Genomic DNA, 18,526 nt, shown 5'->3' with positions numbered 1-18,526 from the left:
GTGAGCACAAGAGACTTCTTTCAAAAACATTTCAAAATTTCTACTGACACCAGACTTTTGAATAGTAGAGTACATAGAACACATGTGCATCTATACTGCAGCAATAGTGATGTGTTGGTATGTTATTCTGAGCCTAGGAAAAATGGGGCGGGCAGATTATAGATCACCCGTAATCACTCCTTTAGAATTGATTGGCTAAATGTGGCTCAGTGGGTAGAGCCATATCAAGGGTTTGCCTGCTAGATGCATTCCCTGTCTGATCACAGATTCTACACACAGTCCTTTGGGCAATAACTTTAGGTCGTTGTGAATCCACCCTCTTGTCCTCTACAGTAACATCAAGGACTGTACCTCCCCTGAGACTGTGCGGGGGGAGCTGGAGGCCACATAAGGGAGGAGAGAAGTGACATTGAAAAAGAAGAGAAAACAGGAGATGAAAGAATTAAGGAGAATCAGGAGAAAATAACCTTGAGGGACAAAGCAAACAATGGCTTTCGTTGTCACATTGTTTTTAATGTCCTCAATCAGTTTTACAGAGCATGTGGCTCCTGGAAAATGGAAGATTATGTATCAACAGTTACTGTAAAAATGTCAGAGAGTGACTTAATTGCTAAACCGTAACTGAATGTAAATGTCGGTGTTTTTGTGAGTTTGTTAATATTTTACAGTATTATGCAGATATATATTATAAAATATATATATAAATGAATAAATGCTACATTTATAATATTATATAATATATAATATATGTATATTTTAGTTCTGTATTTTATGTATACTACATACATACTACACAAAAGTGAGCAATAGACAACAGGGAACATTGCATTTGGTCCTAAATCCCATAATCCACTCTGCTCCACTTGACCTTCCATTTAATGTTTAACAAATTAACTGTAAATAACAACGGCCTCAATTTCAACATCTTTTTCTTGACTCATTGTTTAATTGGACTTACAAAAGCGAACACATTTTTACACAAACTTGCATTCAAAACACAAAATAACTGCTTTTAAGATAACAACATACTACTCTTATGAATTTATTGCATAATGCATACTGTTTTGCATACTAAAAGTAGTATGAAGTATACAGTATATACTGCACAGTATGCAGTAAGCTATTCCATTCTGAATACTAGCCAAGAACAGCCCAGCCTATCTATTAAAATTACATGCAATCTGTTCAATCAGAGACCTTTCCATGAACTCTGGATTACTAAACGCAGGATTATACCAAATCTGTTTTGGGAAAGCTCATGAGTTTCTTAGATATATCTCTTCAGAGAAACTGAGATTGTGGGATTGTTGATGAAAGTGTATAAGGCCCACTCACCAGTTAAACTCGCTGTAGTCATTATGAGCCTCCCACCAGAAGTAAAGCCACACCAGTAACAAGGAGAAAGTGCAGAAGAGAATGAAGGACCACAAACACTCCCACTGGAACAAAGAAACACAACAAACAAATAAAAATAGTTTAAATAGGAGTTCAAATAAATCTGTTACATAACCTGTGTCTATCAGCATCAGTATTATTAAATGGGTTGGTGCCAGCATGAATTAATACAGTCACTGTGAGAAACTGTGCCAAAAGATCATCTCGAGAACAAATATTTCAAAATACTGTCAAAGCTGTTTAAAAATAAAATTGAGTAAAATTGAATATAGTTCTCATAGTGCCTCAGGACATGACTGCATACGCACATTAAACTCAGTTAATATGAATAGAGCTGCTTCAATAGTGAAATCTGCCTTCATCACAGATTCATTAGTGAAACATTAGTTCTGCTCTCTGCAGGGTACATGAAAGGGCCTTTCTGTTGCCCAAATTCAGCTCTCACTTTCTCAACTAAGAGAAGCATCAAAATGCACAGGAAATGCAAACACTAAATTTACTTCAAATTTGCAATAATTAAAGAAAAAGTTTCCCCAAAAATGAAAATGTTCTATAATTTAGTAACCTTCATGCCATCCAAGATTTAGATTAGTTTGTTTCTTCATCAGAACAGATTTTGAGAAATGTAGGAATATGCAGCAAGTAATTCACAAGATATTAATTGATAGACTGGAGTCATGTGGATTACCTGTGGAATATTGTGATGTTTTTATCCAGCTGTTTAGACTCTCATTCTGACGGCACCCATTCACTGAAGAGGATCCATTGCTGAACAAGTGATGTAATGCTAAATTTCTCCAAATCTGTTCTTGGATGGCCTGAGAGTGAGTACATTTTCAGCAAATTTGGTAAGATCATTTAGTACCATGTAACCCTTGTAGATGCAGCCACAATGCTATTTGTTCTCCAGTTAACATTTTCCAGTGGATAAAACTCTTTATAATAGCATTTCTCACACATAGACAGTCAAGTATTCAAGAATACCTTCTTTGAGTTAGAGTTCCATTTTCAGCATATTACTAGCACTTCCCACACATTTTGTTTGCACATATACACCCCTGGCACAGCCAACCTCTTAACAATAACCAATGTACCATGAATAATGGCCACACTTAAAATATCACAATGCTCACAGATGACCAACTCTAATTCCTGCACATGATTTGCTTTTAAAATAAAATATATATTTTATATCAAATCAAATATATTAATATTAAAATTCTGATAAGTAAGATTACTCCTGGTTACATGAAGAAATTCACTGTTCTCACTGCTAAATAAAGAACATGACGACCGACAGCTCTTATTTTCATAAAAAAATTAAATTAAACTAAATTAAATTAAATTTAAAAAAATCAGTGGAGACACAAAGTACTCATATTGTCAATCTTCTTCCTCATCACTACACAAAGAATGAAAACAGTCTGTCATGATGAGGGAGCAGGGAAATTAAAACAGTTTTGTTCAGAAATGAATGATCCGCTTGGCTCACCACAAAGAATGAAAACAGTCTGTCATGATGAGGGAGCAGGGAAATGAAAACAGTTTTGTTCAGAAATGAATGATCCGCTTGGCTCACAAAAAGCAGGTAGAAAGCATGTATTAATTCCTAAGCCCCATCATCCAAAAACGCCTAAATATAGATGGATAAAGAGGATTATGGGTAATTCTGAGCAGAAAAATAATACACACAAATAAATGCTGCTAAAGCTGAGATCTCCCACCAGCATCACAGACTGTCTGAATGTGCCAAATCAATATCACACCATAAAACAGGTCAAATGTCAAATGCAGTATTGTTTTTCCAAATGATTTTTCCAACGAGTTTAAAAATGGCACCAGACTGAGAACAACAGAAATGTTCAGCACTGACAGTCATTGCCACAATAGTATAGTGTTGGTGGCTGCAGTAGAGTAGAGTGGTTGAAAGAGTGTTGCTATGCAGTTATTAAGGTACTTATTACTTATTACTAAAAGATTAGCTTTTAGCATGTTGCTAGGGTGTTCTGAATGGTTGCTAGGTAATTTAGCCCCAAGTTATGACATGGCTCAGGTACCTCATACAATGCAAGTCTATGGGATTTTTTTTTTTTAGAGATGTACCAATATTTAATTTCTGTCTGATACCAATAAGACAATAATTATTTTCATGTTATGGCTGATAACCAGTAAATAGCCAATATTAAAATTTCATACGATTTCACATAAATTCAAATGATTAAACACTAACACTAAAAACTAAAAACACAACAAGTTAATTTAGGCATCACAACAAATGGATATTTATTTTGAAATTTGCTAAAGATTGCATACAGTGTTATTAAATTATTAGTGTTTTTAAGATCTACTTTAAGTGAGCATTAGCAGGTAAGGCAAAGGTAAATCTACTTTTAAAAATAGTGGAATTTAGCATAACAATATTGACCAATTCAGATTTCTAAGCATAGGGTTTTTTCAATAGTCATAAAGCAAATTTAAAATAATAAATCAGATAATTTCAAAAAACTAAAAACACCTCTCCTCAACATGCATTATGGGACAAATTTTAAGTTTATTACTTAAGTAATTCATGGCCTGATTTATCCTTCATAACCTTGAACACACAACCTTAATGAGGCAACAATAGTTCAGTGTATGAATTGATAAACACAGCTGTGTTTTTGGCACTCATGTAGTTGTCACAGCTGAACAGATTGCCATGACATCATCAGGGCCAATGAGCAACAAGAAGCATACATCTTAACAGGAGGGGTTCAGAGCAGTGCTGGGCAGCAAATTGTGTTTCCTCTAAACGAGAATATTATCTCATCATTAAGCCTCAAAAAGCTTATTTTCAAAAGCCTTGTTTCATTCTGTCCTGCTGATCTGAGATGGCAGCTCCACTCCACCACTAAGTACCAAAGTAAACTCACTTTTCCCACTATTGCCTGAGCGGAGAGTTGAATTTGTATTGTGTGTCTATGACAGCGTATACCTGTCTGAGCCTTGAACATTTCATTGCAACAATCATAGAGTTACATCAGGCACAGAAACCCTTCTATGAAGAAAATAAAAGTAACAATTCCCTTTAAAACTATCCCAGCAAAGCTTTGCACGGCACATTTGTTTTAACACTGTAAAGACTCTTGCTAATTGGTTATGGTGGAGTGAAATGGCATGGTTACAGTGGCTGCCTTTAATTATCTTCATTAAAGGGGTCATGATGCGATTTCAATTTTTCCTTTCTCTTTGGAGTGTTACAAGCTCAAAGAAGATCTGTAAAGTTGCAAAGACTAAAGTCTCAAATCCAAAGAGATATTTTTTATAAAAGTTAAGACTTGTCCATGCCCTCCTAAAACGCCTCGTTTAAACACGCCCCCACAACTGTTTGGCCTTCCAAAAGAGGACGATGTCCGCTTTGTCATGCCTAGAGCTGATCCGTGCTGGTCGCTGAGGAAAAACATCAACTTCACGCTGTCAATCGCTGGATCGGCTTTCACCGTGGACGAAGTAGAGTCCAGCCCGGGGTCGTCACATGTGGTTGCCATACATTATGTGGAAAATAATGTGTTTTTTTAACCTTAAACCGCATAAACACATTGCATTACAACAAATAAACTAAATAATGTTCTTTTTAGCAACATCATATGACCCCTTTAAGTTAAACAGGCTTATCTGATGCTGAAATATGGGCATAATAATATCTCAGGCTAAGATCTGCCAAGCACTGGCTGCAATTATGAAAATTAACCAATAGATTTTTTAGCGTTTCCTGAACAAACAACCAAGCCAAGATGAACCAATGCCCAAAAACAAGACAGATAGAAACCAAGAAACAGCAAAAAGCAGCTTTTCCTTGGAGTGCATTGACTTTGAATCGGAATCATATAATTTATTCATACAGTAAGTATTTGCCACACACAACTGCTCCCTTGAGGCACCAACTGTAGTTCAAAATCCCACTGACTGCTAAATATCTATTCTACAGAGGCAAAGGGCAAAGAACACGGGGAGGCTGGCTACCCGATGTGAGAGAGTGAAGGAGAAGCAGTAGGTGGAAGTGAGTGGATTGAAAAATAGAAGTGGAAAAGGTAGGGGAGTAGCTGAACAACATCCTTTCATAACAGTCCCTCAGTGGTAAATTCCATCCGTAAGCAAGGTGCAAAATCGGGTTCCTTTCTACACAGTGGACTCACCTGGTCTGGAACAGATGTCATGGAATCCATTAACAGGACTGTTTAAAGAAAAGATATGCGTTTTATTCATGGAGTGATTATTATACTGGTGTATAGCAGCACCTTTCGATATGTGACTCAAAAAACTAGACTACACAACTGAAAATAAAATGTCATTGGAGGTAAAATTTAGGTCAGGTGGAATTAAATTGTGGGAGTATAATAAGGACTATGCAAAAATGACCTTTAGCAATCCATGTGGATTCAATTTAACACTACTAACGCTTAAAGCTTCACGGGTTACTTAGATCATTTCTACTGAATAGACCAGTTGTAGTAGTGGAAGAGGTGTGATGTACAGTACATTTTCACTATAGTGTTGGCATTTACATAAGGGTATTTTTGGTCCTGAAAATAGTTCACTACAGCTCGACAATGCCTGAGGGTTACAGCCAGAAATGCTGGATGTCTAAATGAAAACGCTGTGAACATGACTAACTTCCACTTGAAATAACACGTTTATTTCTATTCAAAGTGTTCCATTGATGTTAATTGTTATGTAAAATCATTGTGGATCAATAATGTGTTGGCCGCCACAAAGAGTACTTTTATAAGCTGCCTTGCAAATATGGAAAAAAAATAAAATAAAAATCACACAATGGAATATGTACTTTAAACATGGAACAACATGAATGACAAATAACTAAATGGCAGATGCACATAAATCTCTATTCAAAAGCACTCAATAACCAAGATCTCTGTAAATTAATACTTAAAGGGATAGTTCACCCAAAAATTAAAATTCTGTCATCATTTACTCACCTTCATGTCATTCCAAACCTGTTTTACTTTTTTCTTCTGAAGAACATAAAAATGAATGAAAATGTAATTTGGAATAATGTCTCAGTGTCCATACAATAAAAGTCAGTAGGGTCCAAAACAACAGAATTGACCATTTTAAATTAACTATACCTTTAACATCTTTCTTTTTCTCCAATGTGAAATAAGCGTAACCTAATAATCTCCATGCTGACAGATTAAATCTGACAAGAACCTGCATTGTAGGTCACCTTGTAGGAAATGCTTGCCCTAGATAACATACCCATAGATAAATTCATCAAAGCCATTTAAGAATGCTGCTCTGATTTGTAAACACGAGCCCTGAATGACTGCAACATGGACAGCATTGCAGTGAACAGATTACTATGTGCAATACAGCGTCTAGGGAACAGAATATAATCACAGACATAATCTGTATTCCTGAGGGATGAAAAGTGTTTAAGAGCCCCAGTTTGCTGCTGATGCTGTCTAAAGATGCATGTACATGTCTGTGAGTTTCTTCCAATCGACTGGAAATCACAGTCCTCAGCCCGAGGGAAAACACTGATTGGTTGGGTGGCCTCTGGCTGAGTCTGTGGCGGTTTTGTACCTGCTGTAAGCGGGTACAAGGGTAGCGTCACCGTCTGTCATTGCACATCATGTCTCTGGTGACACTGCCCTCAGTACCGAGTGGAAGAGGAGGACGTTTTAACATACAAAACAGGATATTAAAAAAAATTCACCAGACTAAGAGGTATTTGAACTTTGCTTACCAAGTGTTTGCCTAGTGAGGTGTTAAAAGGGATATTTTGCCCAAAAATGAAATCTCTGTCATCATTTACTCACATTGTTTTAAACCTGTTTGACTTTCTTTCGCTTATGGAATGCAATTTGAAGAATGCTCCTAACCAAACAGTTTTGGTGACCATTGACTTCCATAGGGACCAAAAAAAAAAAAAAAGAGACATTTCTAAATATCTTCTTTTATGTTCCACAGAAGAACATAACATAAGCATGAGTAATTGATGAGTAATTGATGACAAAATAAACAATTTTGGGTGAACAACCCCTTTAAAATGGTATTTTTAGGGATGCACCAAAAGCTTGGCTGCTATTGTCAGAAAACATGAACAAAAACTGTAAATTCAACTGACTGGATAAAAATGAAGAAAACGCAGCATGATTGTGAAATTATCCGGGTTTAAATAACATTTAACGTAATCAATGGATGGTTTACCATCATCACTGTCATATGTATAACTACACTTTTACTTCAGTGTCTGTATATTTAAACAATATTTTAAATATTTTTTGGGCCAACAATGGCAGTGTAAATTCACATCAAGGATCTAGTCTACATCACTTAATAATGTAACATTACATGAATTGAGAAATCAACTTTTACTAGCTTTTGATATATAAGAGGTCATCGTACTAAAAGAATGTCCTGTAAGTTTCAGAAATGAAAATGTCCTTGTTACTGAAATAAAAGCTTTTATTGACAGCAGGCCCAGCGAACGGCAGAACATTCAATCTATAGATAGGTTAAACACCGCCTCCACCAAAGAATATCAATGCCTAATTATGTAGCCCCGCCCGCTGATTCGCGCATTACATAGTAGGGAAATAACATAAGTGGCGCTAAACCGGATCGAGCAAACCAATCAATAAACATGCCGTTAAAGATCGCAAAATATTGTGCAGTGCCTGGTTGTGGAAGAACACAGTCATTGCATAACCTTCCTTCGGATTCAAATATTAGGAATGCGTGGTTGAACTTTATTTTTAATGAAGTTCCAGCTTGTGAGTAAAACATTGAGCATTTGTTTGCTTAATTTCACCGCAGATTCCTTTGTAAACAAGACACAGGTCGATGCTGGATTTGAAGAGAGACTGAGATTAAAAAGCAATGCTGTGCCTTCTATATTGGATCTGACAGGAATCCGACTTATGAGAGTAAAAAATATTTGTACTATCCGACAGAAATGGAGCAGCATATTTATGCGAGTAAAAAATATTTGTACAAAGTGTCACTATTGCTTTGTTAGAGATCACTTGATATGTCCTGATTATGTGTACGTGTCTAACCAAAGTTACAGAAGGCTCAAGGCAAAACTGTTATCCAATCATAGCAGTGGGAGTTTACTTCCAAGTCTTCAGTGCGGCACGCCCATAAAAACCGAGCGACTTTTTCCCGGGTCTTATGAGGACGACAGACCACAAAACTATATTCCTATAAAATACATAATATATATAATATATAACGACGTATTTAGGAAGAGGCAAAGTTCCACTGGCTCAAATCTGAAGCGTCCCTCCCAAAGTCACATGACTGTAGTTCCGTGACTCGCCTGTGAGGTCGCTGTTGAGCGGAAGACACATTCTCACATATATATATATATATATATATATATATATATATATATACACTGTACACACACACAGTTGTTATTATTATTTTTTTTTTCAGGGCATCATCAGGATATGACTGTCAGTCCTGTTTGGAGGCTTACTATGGTTATGTTTATAGAGAAATTTGTTATGAAAGAGATTAACAACCACATTCTATAAACAGTGACTAACAACCAAATTTTAAGAGTGATTTCAGTTAATGTGAGCCATATGAATGGAAGCAAAGTCAACAACTAGTTGCCTGTTGTGTCACTGACGCATGTGTACCACACATTGTGAGTACATCTTTACTGTCAATCACTAATGTTAGAGCTGTCAACCTCTCTCAGATGAAAAATGAGAGAAAAGAAGGGAACTGTGTAGAGTGTTTGTGTAGATCCTGAGAGCTTTTGGCAGCATCCGAGAGGATAAAAGCAGCTGTTAAATACTATTATTTTGAACTTTCCATTCATCAAAGAAAAAATGCATCACAAAAATATTAAGCAGTCCAACTGTTTTTGAATGTGATAAATGTAAAACAGTTATTTCTAAAGATCTTTCACAATACTGCAGTTTTTAGTGTATTTTTGTATCAAATAAACACATTTAAAACATTTAAAAAAAATTTACGGACCCCAAACTTTTGAACAGTACTGTCTATAATTGATCACAGTTATCCCACTACATGCTGCTGGTATTGTGTTTTATGAGCTGTTGGTTTGCATAGACCAAGCAGGGGCCCGTGGGAGAAAAGGACACTCCCATTCACGTGGGATACGTAAATGGAAAAACTCTCAATTATTACTGAGGAGGGCTCTCTTTTCAGTGGAGCACAGCTTACAGCTTAAACAGGAGATGATCACACATTTCTCTCTCACACACACGCTTACCAAACACAAAGACAGGCTTCATTTAGAATAATTCAACAGAACTAGTCATATTAGACCACTGTACACCATGTTCTTTTGGGGTTAATGCACAAAGCCTTTGTGTTGAATCTGAAATGCCAGACGGAATCTCTCCGTTCCAATGATTCCACAGATTGAGTCTGGAATCATGAAATATGGATGCTCTTTGCATCATCCCTGGTCTCACAGCTCAGATTTTAGTGTGTCATATGAGGGTGAGACCTGGACAATGAAACGATCAACTGTGGCAGAATGGGACAAAGGTCAAATTTTTATGTATGAGTAAAGACAGCATATCCTGCTTCATTTAAAAGTGACAGGAAACTGCATTAGCTGTATTCATTGAGAATTGACACCGCAGTGCATTCTGGTCCGGGGTATCTCTCTCTCTCTCTCTCTCCCACTCGCAGACAGCTGAACTGGCTGTTTCTGTGGACAGGGTCAGGCCTCCCACTGCGGACAGTCAAGACTGAGCTGAAATCGCTGACAGCACAGTACAAGCAGCTGAGAGCCAGAAAACAACAGGAAACCAGGCAATGGCTTAATCTTCTTTTGTGGAATTAAAATGGAAATCTTATATATCCGTTATGGCTCATTTTATTATAGTAGGCATTGATCCAACTGCACACTGATTGTAGATATGTGATGCATATATCCATCTGGTTGACTCACACTATGTTCTGAACCTGAAAACGGTTAAAAAGCAAACCCATAGCCCTTTCATGGGCATGGTACCATGGAAGGCCAATGGTTTCGAATGGAAATACTATGGAACTTTGATATACAACAGAAAGAGATGATTATCACATGCAATTATCATGGTGTTCACTTTAAGGCACTAATACCATGGAATAACAAACATACAGTGGGTACAGAAAAGAATCACCCCCCTTTAAAATAATCACATTTTGTTGCTTTTTGCAGCCTGAAATGAAGACGGACACATTTTTTGTTTCATCCAGCTTTATTTACTCAGTGCAACTTATAACATCCAAGTAAAATATATAACACCAACATGTCAGAAAAAAATACAAAAATAAAAAAACAGAATCACTGAGTTGGAAAAAGGATCAACTGTGATCAGCTGTGGTCATTTCGATTTCCTGAGCTTTCCTGGAGCATTTCAGTCCTTGGTAGTGCAACTGAAGCAAACAATCAACTATGGGCAGCAAGGCACTGTCAAAAGATCTCTGGGTTAAAGTTGTGGACAGGAGATGGATACAAAAAAAATTCAAAGGCTTTATCAATGCCTAGAAGTACAGTGGAAGAACTAAGAAGTGGAAGGTATTTGGTACAACACAGACCCTCCCTGGATCAGGACGTCGCTCCAAACTGGATGAAAGAGCCAGGAGGAAACTGGTCAAAGAGGATACCAAGAGGCCTACAGCAACTCTGAAGCAGTTACAGGAATTCATTGCAAAGAGTGGTCATTGTGTGCATGTGACAACAATATCACAAATTCTCCACAAATGTGGCTTGTATGGGAGGGTTGCAAGAAAAAAGGCACTCCTCAAGAAAGGCCACATGCAGTCACGACTGAGCTTTGCCAAAACGCACCTTGAATATTCTGAGGCAGATGAGACTAAAATTGAATTATTAGCCTCAACACCAAGCTATATGTCTGGCAGAAATCCAATACATCTCACCAACCAAATAACACTATTCCTACAGTAAAGCAGTGGTTCCCAAACTTTTTCTGCCGGGCCCCCCTTTTGTAGAGAAAAATGGGAACCACTGCAGTAAAGCATGGAGGTGGTAATATCCTGTTATGGGGTGTTTCTCTGCAGCAGGGACTGGAGCACTTGTCAGGATAGAAGGCAAAATACCGTCAAATTCTTGAGGAAAATCTGTTGCCCACTGCCAGAAAGTTGTCAATGGGAAGAAGGTTTACCTTCCAACATGACGAAGACCCAAAGCACACAGCAAATCTGAGCACACAGTGATTGAAGGAGAAAAAGGTGAATGTCCTTTCATGGCCTAGTCAGAGATCAGACTTAAACCCCATTGAAAATCTGTGGAATGACTTGAAGACTGCAGTCTACAAACGGTCATCATCAAATTGAACTGAACTCGAGCAGTTCCAGGTGGTTCAACAAAATACTGACACAAGGGGGTGATCCTTTTTCCAACTCAGTGATTCTGTTTTTGTATTTTTTTTATAACATGTTGGTCTTATATCTTTCACTTGGATGTTATAAGTTGCACTGAGTAAATACAGCTGGGTAAAATAAAAACTGTGTCTGTTATCATATCACCATGTCCAATATATATATCATTTTATATAATTACATAATTTATAATATGTTACATATATATGTAATTTATACATTAAAAAGTATTTAATTATATCAAATTATTATATGCGTCTGTATATATTATTTACGATTATATATTTTATATAATATATAATATATATATATATATATATATATATAATGTTTGAGGGGGGGATTTAGCATGTTTCTATGCTTAGCATGTTTTAACATGTTGCAACATGCTAGGTTGTTCTGGGTGGTTGCTTATCAAATTTTTGGTCCATATTGTAGTCCATAAAAAGGTAAATCTATGTGATTCTTTCACCCATTTTATTGTCTGCCTAGCAAAAATATATTTTACTCCGATCCACTGGAATAGTTCCTGCATGATTTGAAGTCTGTAGTATGAGTAAGCACCAAAAACAAAGTATATACTTAAAAATGTTTTAAAAAGTTTGCAAATGATTATCAAACTTACTCCCACAGATTCTTTAGAAACTGATGTAGTTTCCCAGGTGTTGTGTGACAGTCCTCCTTTCATTATCGACATGCATCTGTACTGATAAGCCTCCAACTTTATCTTGGTTTCTCTGACAACCATCTCTCCAGCTCTTCTCAGCAACATGACCACGGTCAAAATCTGTGTCACTGATTTTCAACACAAAGTCTTCTCCTTTCGCTTGCACTCTCATCTTACAGCCTGATTCTCTGACAAGCAATTGTGTCCCAACTCTCTTCTCCCACAGGGACCTTTACAGAGTACACATCTGAAAACAGTAATGCTCAAAGGCAAAACTCTCTCTGAAGGAAAGCAAACATTAACAAATGCATTTTCAAGGACTTTTAAGAGATATCTGATTAGCATAATTAAAAAAACACTGAATGAAAAGACAGGCCTATAGGTTTTCCACTAACACTTCTATGTTTCTGAGCAACTGCAACTCTTTGGAGAGACCATGTAATAGGAAAAAAAACTACAGGATGTTTATTAGCGTTACACTTACAGTGGCAAATGAAAGGGTACATACAACATGAAAGGGCACACATTCCCATAACACAGAGAAATCTACAGCTGCTGTGCTAGCTACATATTCCACTAACATAAAAGTTAAACAGACCTACAATGTTTTGATTAAAGCCTTCATTTACTAAAGCAGAACATCCCCTCATGGACTCTTGGCCTTGCTCACTGCATTAGGCAATGAGGATAATACCATTTGTTAGCAGTCTGGAGACGGCTCTTTCAAAACCCATAAATAACGTCACAATTCCTCTGATGCTCAGCGCATGTCCTTTAATTAAATGCAGGGAAGCAGCATCCTAGACAAAAAGTACTTTTATGCATAAAAGACTGATCGCTACTTACTTATACTTGACTCTATTAAAGCAGATGAGAGCAAACCCCAATCAAAAGACCCTTAAACAAAAGGACTGTGAATAATATGATTCCTAATTTCCTGTTTGTAACACCTATGACTAATATCTGTTTGCTGAGGTTAATCAATCTCTAGAACATCATTTAATATAGTAAAATCAGTAATGAAATGCTTTCTCACTTTTATGTTTCATTACTGAATAAGGTCTGGTTATTTGATGTATACAGTGCAAATGTTCACATCTTCAGCTGACCTCTTAATGACCTGGAGTTTCTTAATAAGCTTGTGTTCTCATATTGACACTACATCATCTATGTCTATGCACAAAACAAAGATAATGATAGACGTGTAATGATAGACTGAAAGAACACAAGGGAACACAGAGTTCGTGATTAGCTAATGAATTTTTACCCCATATGGCACTGTGACCCTTGACTAATTTAAACGTTGATCTTCTCAAAAAAGTTTTCTTGGAAACTATGACTCAACATGTGACCTGATTAATTTCTAATCCTAGTTAACCTACACTTTTAAAAATGGTTCCAATAAAGTGGTTTTAATAGCGATGCAATAGAAGAACCATTGTGGTTTTCCCAAAGAACCTTTCTGTGAACATTTTTTTTCTTAATGTGTATAATATTTTAATAATTGGAAGAACCTTCCATTATAAAGAACCATGAAGAACATTACAAAAGTTCTTCATGGAACCATCAAAGCCAATAAAGAACCTTTATTTTTAAGAGTGTATTATACTTTTAAAACAATCTGCATATGTATAGGTTGTTACTTAAACGTTTTCTAAAGGACTGCGTAGGTGGTTCAGCATAGTCTGATTCGCAAAAGAATCACTTATGTGATTCTGACTCTTTTGAGTCAGTTCTTTTAAACAAATCAGTTAAAATTACTCTTTATTGGGTTTGAATCAGTCTTCAAAAACTAAGATCATTATGAAATGACTAAGAATCAGAAAAGTCAACGTTTGCTTCAGTTTCATTACAGTTTTTTGGGGCAGTGTGAACCTGCCTTAAATAATGTTCATGAAAATCTGTCGAAACACTTCACCACATCAAAACTGTTCAAATAAACACTCAGGTCAAATAACATATGTGTGATGAACTAAAAATGTGACATCTAAAATATTAGCTGTGGGATTTGAGCTGTAATAAAGTCCAGATGGCTTGGCGACGGGATAACTCACCTTGGTGGTGTCATCATGTGACCGCTGGTAGCGTTTCCAGCGGCATCCGTAGATCCCGGTTAGACATGACAAACACAGCTGTCTCTCATAGACCTGTAATGGTTGGTGTTTCACCATGCTCCTTCAATCCAGACTCCAACCCGCTTCACTATCATCCCATTGAATGCCAAGAACCCTGTAGAAAGACACACACAGAGCACTGCATAAAACAACAGCAGATTAGCATTAGCACTATGCGACACTTCAAATGGCTGACATATCCATAAATCTTATGAGGGGAGGAGTGGAGAACTATGAGCCTATGTCCAACATTGTCACTGCTCAATGTCATTCCAGATCCTCTAAATATTGTAGATCCATAATTCCTAAAACTGACCGTTCAGTTTCACAATTTATGCTCAAACTAGGGCTGTCGCGATAACCGCAATATCGCAATACCGCGCTATTGACGAGCAAACCGCAGAGGAATGCAACCGCGATTTTTGCGTGTTTTCTTTTTTCGTAAGGTTATGCCCATCTCGTTTTACACTTCATGCATGTGGACTGAATATTAAACAAGTTACTAATGATAACATAATGTGCACCATGCTGATTTGTACAGAGGCTCCGTAGATTTGCACTTGAGAGATCGACTGAGCGCGTTCGATTACTTGCGTCTGTCGTCCAGGCCGAGTCATATACTGTATATTTGTAAAAATAGGTTGTCGTGTCCAAGGAAAGCAAAATCTCTGTCTTAGCATCGACGCATAGCTGGTCAGCTGAGCCTTCTAAAGTGGCGCTCAAAGTTAAAATGATTTCAACAGCGTGTTTCATTACGTCTCTTTGAATGAATGAATCAGCGTTTTTGAACGTGTAGTTGAATGACAGTCACGTTCCACCACCTTGTGGCGCAACACTGTAACTGCACTGACTGACAGCCCGTCTAGAACACGCGCGCAGGTGGAAACATCAATAGCCTAACGATCTTATTGTCAGGTTTATGTTCTGTTATGTAGACCGTTATTTTGTCATTCTCTTCTGTTTACTATATATATATATATATATATATATATATATATATAGCGGTAATACAGCATACCGCGCTATTGAGCCACTCAAAATTACCGCAAGGGAACTTCCCTCACCGCGAGGTTTGAGCTAGGGTTTGAGCCCTAGCTCAAACTGTGGTTATCAATGTTGAATCCACGGTTCAAAAGTTTGGAGCCAGTCTCATTAGATGACAGTTGTTTATTTAAAGTCCCCCTGTAGTGAAAATCAAGTTTTTTATGTTGTTTATTTCTCTATGTGGTGTTTTTAATGTGCTTTTAGACAAATTATGTGCCAATCTATAAATCAACACCATTGCTGAGTATTTTCTCCTTAAAACTGTAGTTTCCCAAAGGATGACAGTGATTAAAGTGTGACAAACATGCAAAAAAATAAGAAATCAGGAAGGGGGCCAACACTTTTTCACACCACTGTATGTATATGTATATGTATGGCGATAATACAGCATACCGCGCTATTGAGCCACTCAAAATTACCGCAAGGGAACTTCCCTCACCGCGAGGTTTGAGCTAGGGTTTGAGCCCTAGCTCAAACTGTGGTTATCAATGTTGAATCCACGGTTCAAAAGTTTGGAGCCAGTCTCATTAGATGACAGTTGTTTATTTAAAGTCCCCCTGTAGTGAAAATCAAGTTTTTTATGTTGTTTATTTCTCTATGTGGTGTTTTTAATGTGCTTTTAGACAAATTATGTGCCAATCTATAAATCAACACCATTGCTGAGTATTTTCTCCTTAAAACTGTAGTTTCCCAAAGGATGACTCACGTCAAGGGATCGATTCCTATCACTAGCATGCAAAATATACCAATACCAGCACAAAACCAAAAATAAATCAGAGCAAAAAACCCATGAAGCTGTGGTTTAATGTGAATTTAGAACCGCTAACTTGCATTATATCCCGTGGCAACAGTGTAAAAGTAGCCCGGAGTCAGACGCACCTCTCCCGCAGCTGCGTCTGCACTTCACATGCGTATGTTCGCGGGCGCGAATTAACAATCACAAACGGCTGTATTCGAGTCTTCAAGGCATTTTAGGACACAACATCATCAAGTCAGTAACTTTAACGAATGTTACAGTATTCACTGTAGTTGTCCACTAGTAAAAACATAGTTTTATCAGTCATTATCCGTGTATGCCATTGTTTTGCGGTTACTACAGTTCAGTGGATCAGGAGGCGCTGGCTGTATGACTGAGTGGAGGCGGGGCTAATTTGCATATTCATAGATCCGCGTATAGTAAATGAGGCAAGGGTGTAGAGTTACATTCAAGCTATTTTAAGGCATGAGAAAATTATTTTCACAAGAAAAAACATTTAAATATGTCATTTTGATTATCAAAGATAAGTTTTAAGGGATAAAATATTTGACTACAGGGGGACTTTAAAGAAATTAATAATTTTATTCAGCAAGACTGCATTAAATAACAAAGACATTTATACTGTTACAAAAGATTTCTAGTCCAAATAGATGATGTTCTTTTAAACAGGGTTCCCACACCTTGGGTAACTTAAAATTCAAGGACCTTTCAAGGATTTTCCAGTTCCAGTACCCTCAAATTCAAGGACTTAATGTGGGGACACATTTCAAGTGAGATCACGGTTACACCGTGTTACCTTGTAAGATACATTGTTACAGTTTTCATGTGTCAAACAACTATGCAAAAAAATTTTTTTTTTTTGCATTTATTTTTGACCATATGACAGAGATCTGATATTCTATTTGTCGTATTTCTGTTTTGCATAAAACTGAAGAATATTCGATAAATCCTATACTGTATTCTAAAATGATCTGATATTAACTTTTGCATGGATTTTATTGAAAAGAGCTTAGGCAAATGTAACCAGAAGTTTTAAGATATATGAATATGCTTTTAAGTTTTTCTTGCCTCATGGGTTAACATTATCTTAACAAGCAAAGCAATTCAGCATTAATTTCACGGTGTGTCTATGAAACGTTAAGGTACCATTGTAGTAGTTTCATGCGTGCGTGAACGTCATGGCAACGTACAACTATGGCAAGCCAAAAAAGTCAGAATTACGCTATAGATAAATTGCATTTACATACAAAACGCTGTTTTTTCCGGTGTTTAAAACAGCATTAGCACCGTCAAATATGCCGTCCTGATAGCAGACGCCATAAAAACCATGCATAAACGGTAAAAAACGCAGTATTTAACGGCATAAATTTTATTCTGACTCTTTTGTCTTGCCATATACAACACAAAGTATCTCACGCGGGAAACAATTAACGTAACACGTAAAATGCGCGTAACTAACGTAAATCAAGCAAGCTAGTATGCATAGGCCACGAAGTGTTGGCGAAATAACACATTAGCGGACCAGAGGGAATAATATGGAATTTTTTCCAGAAAACTTCTTGCACAAAATAAATTCAAACACTTTCAAGGACCTGTATCTATGTATTTTTATTTTCAAAACTTTCCAGGGCCTTGACATTTTTTTTTCAGATTCACAAACTTTCAAGTATTTCAAGGACCCATGGGAACCCTGTTTAAACTTTCTATTCATCAAAGAATAATGAAAAAACATATCATGGTTTCCACATAAGTAAGCAGCATAACTGTTTTCAACATTGATAATAATAAATGTTTCTTGAGCAGCAAATCAGCATATTAGAATGATATCTGAATGATTGTGTTATACTGAAAACTAGAGTAATGGCTGCTGAAAATTAAGCTTTTCCATCACAGGAATAAATTACATTTTAAAATACATTAAAATAGAAAACAGTTATTTTAAATTGTAATATTTCACATTATTAGTTTTTACTACATTTTTTATTTAAAAATGCAGCCTGCGTGAGCATAAGAGACTACTTTTTGTCTGTGGATCCCATCAACACCTGAAAACTGCCAGTGTATCAGTAGTGGACCCTCAACCATCCTCGCGTTCATGTGTGTCAGTCACCAGATCGGCACAGTGTCTGTAGTAATCATCACTGAATTGCCCAAGAGAATAAATTCACA

General features: G+C 36.8%; 1 protein-coding gene across 3 annotated transcripts in view; it reads right to left on the bottom strand.

Annotated features, from left to right (window-relative positions):
* Window positions 1-18,526, bottom strand: part of LOC107682503 (glycerophosphodiester phosphodiesterase domain-containing protein 5-like) — a 58,060-nt gene that overhangs the window by 22,899 nt on the left and 16,635 nt on the right. For all 3 annotated transcript variants that reach the window (XR_001633515.1, XM_016478724.1, XM_016478729.1), the window contains exons 2-3: window positions 14,497-14,671; window positions 1,336-1,439 (exon numbers count right to left, since the gene is read on the bottom strand). Coding sequence is in view for 2 of the 3 variants with exons in the window: in XM_016478724.1 (XP_016334210.1) it covers window positions 1,336-1,439; window positions 14,497-14,613 (221 nt within the window). In the remaining variant the exon portion in view is untranslated. The remainder of the gene's footprint in view (window positions 1-1,335; window positions 1,440-14,496; window positions 14,672-18,526) is intronic.

Source organism: Sinocyclocheilus anshuiensis, unplaced genomic scaffold, assembly GCF_001515605.1.
Source record: "Sinocyclocheilus anshuiensis isolate Anshui unplaced genomic scaffold, SAMN03320099.WGS_v1.1 scaffold1170, whole genome shotgun sequence".
In the NCBI taxonomy this organism is placed as follows: Eukaryota; Metazoa; Chordata; class Actinopteri; order Cypriniformes; family Cyprinidae; genus Sinocyclocheilus; species Sinocyclocheilus anshuiensis.
This window is presented reverse-complemented; position numbering and strand designations above follow the sequence as displayed.